We start from the raw sequence: 10,644 nt of genomic DNA, 5'->3' as shown, positions 1-10,644 counted from the left end.
TCACCAGCATGTCCTGTGAGGATTGGAAGAACAGGACCTGGATCAGGCTGCAGCTGACCAACAGCAGCCTGACAGCTTTCCCCGTCTGCCTTCCAGAGGCCCTGGAGACCCTGGACCTCAGCAACAACTTCTTAGAAGAGGTGAATGGGACGGAGATAGCAAATCTCAAGCGGCTGCGCATCCTCTCACTGAGGCAGAACCACCTCCAGGCAGTCAGATGGGGATCTGAAGCCCTCAGCAGTCTCCTCTCCCTGGACTTAAGCTTTAATAAACTGACATTTGTGCCATCATGCCACAGCTCTGCCTTTCCTAACTTGAGGTGGCTGTCCCTGGCTGGAAATCCACTGATAGAAATCCAGCCACTGGCTTTTTCCTGTTACCCTCACCTACAGTTCCTGAACCTCTCTGCAACACTGCTTGGGAAGGATGACGGCAGGGGAATTAGGGAGTCTGCTTTTGCCATTAGCACATCTCCCACTGAGGCCATAAACAAACTTGGAAACACCATCAACATGCTTGATCTGAGTGAGACCTTTCTTGAGAAACGTAAGTTTCTGGATTTCTCACTGTAAACACGGGATTTGCTCACACTGGGGAGAGCAGAAGCCTTGCTGGGACAATGGCTCCCATCCTGGCTGAGCCTGGGGTGGAGGGGGTATATCCCATTCTGAAAGCTGCAAATAGCTGGTCCAGGTGTGGAAGGCACTCTCCAACTGTTCACATACTACTGGGGTAAACGTCATGCAGACCAGTCTCCCAAAAGAAGGGCAGAGACCAGATCCCATCAAAAAGAAGGACCATTTGTCCCACTGCAGTTGCTCACCTCCATCCCAGTTCCACTGCCTGCTTAGTGACAGTCATCCCACTGTCAGCCCTGAGATTAGTTTTGCGACATGGAGGAGGAAATGCATTTCTCCTTCCAGACACACTGCTGAAATTTTTGTCTATTCCCACAATTACACTCTGCTTTATCCCAGTGTATTGAAGTGGCACAGAGAGGCTTTTTGTGTCAACCCCTTGGCTTCCACACAAGGAGACAATCCCTGCCCTGAGCAATTTACAGCATAATTTTTTTCTTTTATCTGCCTTTATCTGGCACTTGTCCTGTAGCAAGTGGAAGAAAGAGAAGCAGCACAGAGGGTTTTTTTCCCTTGTATGTGCCCTGTTTCCTGTCACCAGCAGCTTATGGACTCCCCAAGCTAAATGTTTCACCTCTACTCAAATTTAACAGATATACCAGCAAATTTCCTCCATAAATTTGCCTAATCTTACTTGTGGTAGAGAGTTACACAATTCAGTCGTGGGAGGAAAAGGCACTTTCATGTAAGACTTATTCTTTCAGTTTCATGTCTCTTGCCTCTTTTTCCTGTGCTATAAGTTTTTGCCTTTCTCACACCATTCAGGACTTTGTTGACCTCTCTAATCTCCCCTTATCCATCACTTCTTTAGGAAGAGAAATCCTTGTTCGTTTAATCTCGCCTAATAGGAAAGCTATTCCCTATCTCTTAACAGCTTTATTGCCCTTCTGTCTTGCCCTTTTCCTCTGCCCTATGACAGCACGACCAGGCCAGCAGCTAATTATTACAAATAGGTGATTGCATCGGCCTTTATGCACTGGTGTATTGATTTTTGTTCTATTCCTTTCCCAAAGAGAATAGCTGCTGAACACCACGGAGAGATTTTTATATCTCTGTGAATTCAAAACTTTTTCTAGGCAGAAATCCACAGGAATGCTTTGTTTAGGCAACACACAGAAATCGTTTTTCTGCTTCAGTTCAACCAGAGTGGACCAGAGACTTGTCCAGCCTCAGATCACTTCACCTGACAAAGATGCCACGATTAAGAAGCCTCGATACTGACTTCCTCAATTCCATGCCTGATCTCCAAGAGCTGAACTGTCAAGACTCCCACTCACTGGGTTTCATCAGGACAGAGATGTTTGACAGTGCGCCTCATCTGAGCCATCTCTCATTTGAGAAGTGAGTTGTTTTCTTTTTTGTTCTTCCTCACCTAACGGTTGCCTTTGTCTCACAGCACCACGGTGCTTGGGAGATGATTTTTATGCAGAGTTTGCTTGTTACCAAATATTCAGGAGGGAGATATGGGTGTACCACAGAGAAACATGTGTCTCATACTCAGATAAAGCCTGTAAAGCCTGTCACGTAGACCTGATCCAGCAACAGACCTGGTACAGCCCAAAGAGATGGCATAAAACTCATAGCACAGTTACTGGTTGCTTAAAATAGCATCCATCATTCTCCCACTCATCTGCTGTATCTTCCAGTCCACTGGTTGAGCTAATCCAGCATTCTTAAGATTAGCACAGATCCACTGAAGCTCCACTTGCAATAAAAGACCATGCTTCCAACATTACCATGGCAGTGTCTCACCAGAGAAGGGAATCACTGTGGATTTCTTGCTCTACAAAGGATGAAAGCTGACAGTTTCCTAAAATCTGCACCTTGGAAGCAGTAAAAAATCCTGTCCCTCCTTCAGTGCAAGAGATTAATAGAGTCCCTTGTTCAGCGTTAGTAACAACAATGGTTTAGTGCGAATTCTAGAGTTAACAACATATCAGTGTGACTTACTTGTTATGTCACACACCTGTTGACATACTAATGGAAACAGAAGTGTGAAGGTGATTTATCAAAGAAAGGGTAGACAAATTGCACACAGAACAATTGGCATAAATAATAATATTTGGAGAACACCTTAAAAGATGTCTATAATATAGGCCCAGATTGCAAGCACATCAGAAAACAAATACTAGAACATTGACTGTGCTCTAGGAAAATAAACCCATTTAAGCAAAAGAATCAGGAGTCCATCTACCAACTAGAATTTACACAACACTTACAATGTCTGCAGGAATGCCAGCTTAAAGTGCTAAAAATCATGACCTGAACTTGAAAAACAAAGGGGTAGCAGTTAAAGAGAGCAACTTCTAAGTACTCAGGATGCAGGGAGGTCACGTTATCACTCTTTTTTTCTGCAGGGAGGACAGCTATACAATACAGGCAAACAAGGTCTTCCTGTATTAGTCATTTGACTTTAGTAGATAAGAAAGCATATGTTAACAGAGGGGCAATTAACATGAGAAGGGTGATTGGCATAAAGTGAATCCATTACCAGCAAACAGAGAGTAGCTAGGGCAATGGTGTAGTAAAAAAGCAAAGTGTAGCTGAATGCGTGATGGCAGGGAGGAGATAATATTTCACACAGGATCCTTGCCAGGTCCTTTCCCCTCTAGCTGTGGTATCCCCTTAGGATATCTTTCCTAAGGAAAGGAGACTTTCCATACGCTTTAACTCACAGCAGCTACTCGGCAAACTGGAGAGATGGGCAAGTATTGGGCTGGACCTTGAAGTGTGCAGAACAGTGGTGTTGGTAACTGGCTCCCTCCAAGGGAACTGGGAATATTGCTTTGTGTTTTACACGTGGTGGATCACACTTAAGCACACTGCAGCCCTTGGAAGGTACCTTAGCGCTTACTAATTACTGAATTTGTCATCCTGTAGCTGTAACCTGAGCTCCTTTAATCCTTGGAATATCAATTCATCGGGTAGCATCACCATCAACTTGTACGGAAATCCTCTGCTATGCGACTGCCAACTCTCCTGGCTGCTCTCCAGGACCAAAAGCGTTGTGCTGCAAAAGTGAGTTCATGAAGATAAAGTAATGCTCGTACACAACGTTAATGTGTACGATATCTAGCGACCAAACATTCGCTTTCATCCAAGTTACTCTCATTCTTTGTGTGCTCTTTCCTTCCACAAGAGGTAGAAATGCAAAATAAAGCCCCTTTGGGACAAAGCATGGCTGAATTGTACTTGAATGTGGTCAAATGCGGTTGGGCATACGGGGAACAGTAGAAAACTATATATTCGCTATAGATTGGTGAGAAGAGCTTATTTCCTCTATTCAGATTTCTCTCTTAGCTGGAGATAAAAAAAGCTGGCTTAGTGGCCTTGATGGGCCACCACTGGGAGCAGGAACTGGAAGACTTTGCAAAATACTTAGCACATATTTTCCTCTTTGCCCTTGCATTTCCAAAGCCTAGATCAGCTCTGGAAGACAACAAAACCCCTTGTAAATAGCACCGTTTGTCACCTATTGTTTCCATGCTCTCCTACAGTTTGACAGACTAATTACAGTAGGCTGTAGTTAAAAGGAACTGTTTTGCGTATATATGATCTCTTCCTTTTGAAAGGCCACCAAGAAGATTTGTCACCCGTAGTGGAGAGAGCAGGGAAGCAGATTGTTAACAATAGATTGTTTCTCCTCCGTATGAGTTTAGCAGTTGCATTCTTAACAAAAACATGCAATATCTGAGTAAAGAAAGAACTCCGTAGCCATTTAAAAGCATATCCCACGTCTGCACAGCTCCAGCTGCCTAAACAAGCTGGCTTCAGGATCTTGGGAACCCTGTTGCATCTGTGCAGGCGTTCTCCTCCTAGAGTGGCATTAAAGCCTGGCCCTTTATGACAAATTGCCTTGAACTCCACCACTCTTGCTGAAGTCCACAGTCCTTCTAAGCAAAAGATGCTGCTTCTCAGGCAAAATATATCCCTGCACCTTAAAATACCATAAAGTGAGTCAGCTGAGTTCCTGGTGCTGTATAAAGCCTTTTGCCAAGCAAAGGGCTATCATTAAGACCACCTAGCTTTGGTTTCATGTAATTAACATAAAGACTGTTTTGGGATAACAGGTTGCCAGCTCAAATCCATGCAGCCTTAGAGAAGCCTGTAATGTTCTTGTGAATTTTGTATATTCTAACTTGTCCCCTCTGCAGGGCTTCGGAGACTTTTTGCAATACACACCAGGAAGACTGGGACAAACCTTCAACATCTGTTTCACTGCTTGAGCTCCATGATAAATGCCAGTCTGTGGGAAATGTTACACACCCAAATTCAAACACCTCCCTTCCTGAACATGATGCTGTCAGCCTCACCAGTTACAATGCCACTCCTGCAGTAACAACAGACTCTGCTCTGCTAACCAAAGACACTTACACCAGCTCCCCAACTCAGAGGAAGGTAATGAGCACAACAGCAGCCAACCCAACTGAGCTCATGCTCACAAAGGCCAACATTTCCTCCCAGGAAGAGGAGGCAGCTTCCAAATCTACAAGCCACCCCCCTTCTTTTGCATCCATAACCACCCCACAGAGTTTTCTCAAAGAGTTCCGTAGTCAATCCTCAGATTATGGCTCCACAAGTCAAACTGAAACATATGAGCTGAAGGGAGAGCTCAGAACAACCGAGGTGACGTCTCCCCGGGAAGGTCCATTCAACCAGCCCACTACAGATTATTCTACTAGAGCAACAGCAAAACCCAATGCCACTGACCATTCTATCTACCCCTTTGCCATTCACACAGGGGGAGCTACAAGCCTACCACAGGTGAACTCCACAAGGACCAGTGCTCGGCCAGAGCTGGTGTCCACCAGGTCACTGATACACTACGTAGATGACTATGACTACAGTGAGCAGCCGATGGAAACCCCAGTGCAAGTTGCATATGTCGCCTGTGACTACAACCCTTGCAGACACCTTCAGAAGCCATGCAGTGAACTTCAGAGTGTATCCCAGTGTCTATGTCCTGGCATGTCGAGGGAAGATGAGGTTCCAGATCCACCAACGCTCAGAGAGGTGTCTGAAGTTACAGACAGCTCTGCACAGATCCGCTGGTGCGCCCCAAATTCAGTTGTTCAAACCTATGAGCTGATGTTTCATGCCCAGGGCAAGGAGGACAGAAAGCTTGTCCTGGACAATATTTATTCCACAGCAAGGCAGCACACGCTGTATAACCTATCACCATACACCACGTACCACATCTGCGTGACTGCTTCTAACAAAGCAGGGTCAAGCCAGGCAGTAAACCAGGGAATTGCAGGTAATTCATGCACCAAATTTAAAACAAAACCCAGCTACAAGTCTGTCTTTGCTGCTCTGTCTGCAGCAAGTGGACTCTTTCTTATTTCCACTATCGTTTTGTCTCTGTGTCTGCGTAAGGCATGCAAAAAGCCTCAGAGTGAGCAATATGGCACACACTTGGTCTCTTATAAGAATCCAGCATTTGATTATCCGTTAAAACTACAGACTACTAATTAGCTTTAGGTGATTGTTTTGCACATTAAAAGCTCACTGCCTCTTATCACCTTGGTGTATTTTCCTGAGACTCTTAAAGTCCGTCAGCAAATTTATGAAACATTAGACTTAATGTCCTGCATGTTTCTAAGGAAGAGGAAAACACACACACACAAAAAAAATAAATAAATAATAATGAAGGTAGCCAAACTGAAAAAAAGCCTTTGGACTCTTGTTCATGTGCTAAGCAGCAGTAAACCTGGACACTAACCTTGAAAAGTTGTTTTTATAACCACTTACAAATACACTAGTGTACATTTCACACAGCAAGAGGCTGCCTTGCCAGCTGTCTGCCTCCAGCACCTCATGGATACAGTCCACCAAAAGCCATGATCCAAGACACATCTAGCTAAGCAACACAGACACCGCTTTTATTCACATTAGTGAAGCTGGGGTTTCAGTTTCTCCAAATGTCTATATAAAGGCAGGTATCCAAAAAAAGAGAGTATCACTGGAAGGAGTGAAAGGTCTCCTTGGGCTTATTGGCAAGGTGCTGTGCAGATCTAACTCTAGTAAATAACTGGTGACTGCAACTACTCAGCAGTTTTCCTGAAACTTCAGGAGCAGGAAAAAGTAACATGAGGATCAAGTGTAAAAAAGGAGAACAAGACACTGCAGGATCATTAGGGCAGAGATAATTGTTTGGTTCTGACTTTGTATGATTTTTTCCACAACTGAGGCTACTTAGTGCTACACCAATACCAATTACAGGTAGTGAGGAGTCTGTAGTACAGCAGTAACCCACAGAGGGGGGGAGCACATTATCATTTACTTCACAATTGATTTTAAGCTGAGAAGATTGCTGAGTTCCATCGACAGATTTAGCAGGCTGCTCATTTACCTCATACTGAGGTAAAGAGCCAAGTAGTTAAACAATGTAATGCTAATGTTGCTGAGAGTTGAAAACCTGAAAGCCCGTCCACTAGCAGCAGACATTTTTCAAATGTACTTTGGGGTGCTAATTTCTGCTAAAAAATAATAATAGATGCTGGGAATTCCAGTTCTTCATCTGCTTTGAGCTTGTCATTAAAATTCAGAGATGTTTGTGGAAAGGGAGGCGTTTCTCCAAAATAATTTTTATTTGGAGACCCACAGGTTTATGTTCCAGTAGCTGTGTTGCTGTATACTGCTGTACAGATACAACATGTAAAATCCCCCCAGATCTCAGAGAGTGAATGTGCTATACAGTGTAAAATAGTTTCTGTTCTGTCCAATTTTTTTTTATGCTTCCAGTATTAATGGAAATAAAAGCTACAGGGTTGAATTCTTTGTTTAAGACCTAGATCTTCATGGCGTCTTTATTGTCTTTACCATCTACAACATTTAGTCTGAGAAATTAACTCAAACATGTTGTTGTTTTGAAACAACTTGTCAGCATATAGTAAAGTAATTAATGGTAAATTTGTGTTATCTGATATCATAAGAGGTTTCATTTTGCATGTGCACAAGGTGGGCTGTGTCATCCTCACCACTATCAACTTGCAGCTCTTTCCTTCAAGTTTGTCCCTTCCCCCTACACCAGTGCTGGGAATGACACCATCATTGGACAGGTGCTCGTTTCCAATTCCCACCATTCCCATCTGGAGCTTGTCTGAGCCCCATAACTCAAAACTCCCAATAGAGGAGAACTGCAAATAAAAAACTGGGATGGCATCACCTATCACTTTGAAAATCGCTTCTTTTCACATTCTGGTAGTTCAGAGCTTTCTTAGTTTTCCATACTTATTTCCAGCCTGTTTTTTCCTGCATTTTCTGGATGATCTAGGGAACAGGCGCAGATACTTCTTTTGAAGTGACCAGGAGCCTTCAGTCTTTGGCTCACATTATTCCAAACTGGGGCAGGGATCATATATTTTCCCCTTGTATTTGTGCTACATATCTCTAAGAGACCTTGACTGCAGTCTTCAGTATTGCCAGAAGCAGAAATAAAGTGGAGCAAAATAAGAGATATGTGAATAGAAACTTAAATAATCTTGAAGATAAGCTCTGGAGGAGGAGAACAAACAAGATACTGCAAACTAACAATAAAGTTTGTTCCAGCTAAACTATGAAGAAATCTAAAGCAACAGGACACCACTTAAATTGAGATTTTGATAGGATACATCAACTTACCTTTCACAACATTGTAACTCACTATCACCACAACACCTAACTAGAAAGCCATGAAGCTAAGCAGAAGACCGACCAGCAACAGGGTCTGACTTCCCTGAGGGTCAGTAACCAGGGGATGTTCCAACCTGACACTAGCCAGAAGCACAACCTCGTATCAGCCGCAGTTTCTTGAACCTTTCCTCTGTGAGATGCAGGTTTATCACAACTGATTTCTCCAACCTCTCCTGACTTTTCACAGGCCTTCACTCCCTTTAAGCCAAGGCAACATATCAGAGCCTCCCCTTTCAAAGTGCCCTTCCTTGGAGACAACCAAATATGTAAGTCACACTCCCATATACCCCACTTGCTCCAACCCTCAATAGCCCAGTTTCTGTTTGAATCAGTGCTTCTCTTACTTCACTTTTTCCTGTTACTGGTGCTAAGCCACAACCACCCTTCCTTGGATATATATTATATATATACACTCTTGAAATAATTTTCAAGTTAAGAAAGCTACTGGCTTTATTCTGCCATACTTCAAAAAATTCCAGGTTGGATGAAAAAAACCCCTTCAGTATTCCCACCCACAACTCATCTTTTAAACAGCTGCTGTAGCCCAAGAACAGGTAAGATGACCATTATTCAGAAGTGCAACCTTCATTTGAGTAAGTACACGATATTTTCAAAGTATTCAAGTATAAGGCTTTTCTTTGAAAGCACTGTCTATGTTAGTTCTTAAAAGCAATGTATACTTCTAGAATCACATTATCCACTCCAGATTTTTTACTGTGGCTGCACATACCAATTTTGAAAGTAAACCCTAAAAAGCAATCAGTATTTTAATCTCCAGGGTAAAGTTATCTTGAAAGCCTATTTTCTGGCTTACATATAATCCCAGTATGACTGCAGAAAAAAAATTAATACCATCCCCATTCCCCAACCTCAAAGCCCAGAGCTGTCACTCTTGTAAACACAACTAATAACCAGTTTGGGGGTTTCCAGTGTTCTCCTTACTGTGGACTGACAAGGAGCAGAGCCTGCGCTTGCAGCACTGCTTGGGCCTGGGGCCATGAGGAGAACAACCAGGGAGCTAAGCAGAAACCTTCCCACCCACACAAGAAACCGTCTTCCCCTAGTTGTTCCACCCAACAGCAAATTCTGTTTGGACCTCCAGCTCCTAAGACAGAAACCTTTGGCAGCGTGACTGGGATGCCCACACATCTCCAAAACAATTTTAAAAGCTAAAAAAAAGTCAACCCATTAAAAAAAAAAAGCCCATAACTAGCAATACACTTACAGTTCGATAGCTGAAAATCTCCTGTTTCTCTGTGAGAGGAAGATGACTTAGGAGAGTGATGACAGCATTTAAACATGGTTTTTGAAGAGCTTATGTTTTGTTTCTTTCTGGCTTTTCTTAAGAAGAAATTGTTATCTGCATTCCAAAGAACGTTCTCCATTCACTTGTCATTGTTTTTCTTCTTTCTGCAGGACCAAGTTCAAGAAAAGGAAGTCCAAAATAGGCAATGGTGCATGGGTGCATCCCCTGGGTGTCATGGCCTAAGTGTGTGCTGCTCCATCTTTAACTCAGCATTTGAAGATCAGTCACTGAGTCTCTCACAGAATCCCCCAGAAACACTCTGGGAAAAGGAGATGATCCAAGAAAAGGAGTCCATACAGAAAAACATGAAGCTCTCCAAAGGCCAGAACCCATGCAGGCAAAGCCTGGCTGGCTGCAAGGAAACAGAGGGGTTGCCTTGTCTGTGGTTCAGTAAATGCCATGTAGAGAAGCAGTCACCTGGGCAACAGAAACAGGCGGGTGGGAAAGCCCTGAGCAGGGATCTTGCTTTTGGGAGCTGTCCCTGGCCACAGACTTGAGGGGGATTGATGGGGCCAGCTGGGAGGCGATGCAGCCAGGCAGGCAGCTCACATCCTACCACTGGTTTCACCAGCCTCTTGGCGGAAGGAAGCAGAACTCGCAGCACCACGCTCACATCAGCAAGCACTGCACTGGCACAGACCTGCTCCTCCACTGCCAGCTCCAGAGAAACGCATTCATGTGGTGGTAGAAACAAGGATGCCTCCGAGGGTTCAGGATCTTGCTTGCCAAGAAGCATCTGATTCCCACTTCCCCTGTGAAATACAGAGATATTTATCACAGGTGAGAACATGCTTGATGTTTGCGGAAGCAGACACTCATAAAAGAACATGTTTAAACTCCTGGTGCTTTTTCTTTTTATCAGCTGTCCAAAGTATGCAGAGTTTGTTCTGAAGCAGGGCAATGTATTACAACAGTAATTCCAACATCTTTAAAAAGTAATCAAGCAGGACAGCAAATAACAATATTATTTTGAAATACATTCAGGAAACAATCCCTTGCAGCAAGGCCGGTGTTCTGCTGCCATCT

General features: G+C 43.7%; 1 protein-coding gene across 1 annotated transcript in view; it reads left to right on the top strand.

Annotated features, from left to right (window-relative positions):
- LRRN4 (leucine rich repeat neuronal 4) overlaps positions 1-6,113 on the top strand; it is a 6,417-nt gene extending 304 nt beyond the window's left edge. Inside the window, exons 2-5 of the mRNA XM_010007087.1 lie at positions 8-546; positions 1,775-1,979; positions 3,519-3,656; positions 4,793-6,113. Of these exons, the coding sequence (XP_010005389.1) occupies positions 8-546; positions 1,775-1,979; positions 3,519-3,656; positions 4,793-6,113 (2,203 nt within the window). The remainder of the gene's footprint in view (positions 1-7; positions 547-1,774; positions 1,980-3,518; positions 3,657-4,792) is intronic.
- The last annotated feature ends 4,531 nt before the right edge of the window (positions 6,114-10,644 follow it).

The sequence above is a fragment of the Chaetura pelagica genome, unplaced genomic scaffold (assembly GCF_000747805.2).
Source record: "Chaetura pelagica isolate M959 unplaced genomic scaffold, ChaPel_1.0 scaffold111, whole genome shotgun sequence".
NCBI classification, from domain to species: Eukaryota; Metazoa; Chordata; class Aves; order Apodiformes; family Apodidae; genus Chaetura; species Chaetura pelagica.
This window is presented reverse-complemented; position numbering and strand designations above follow the sequence as displayed.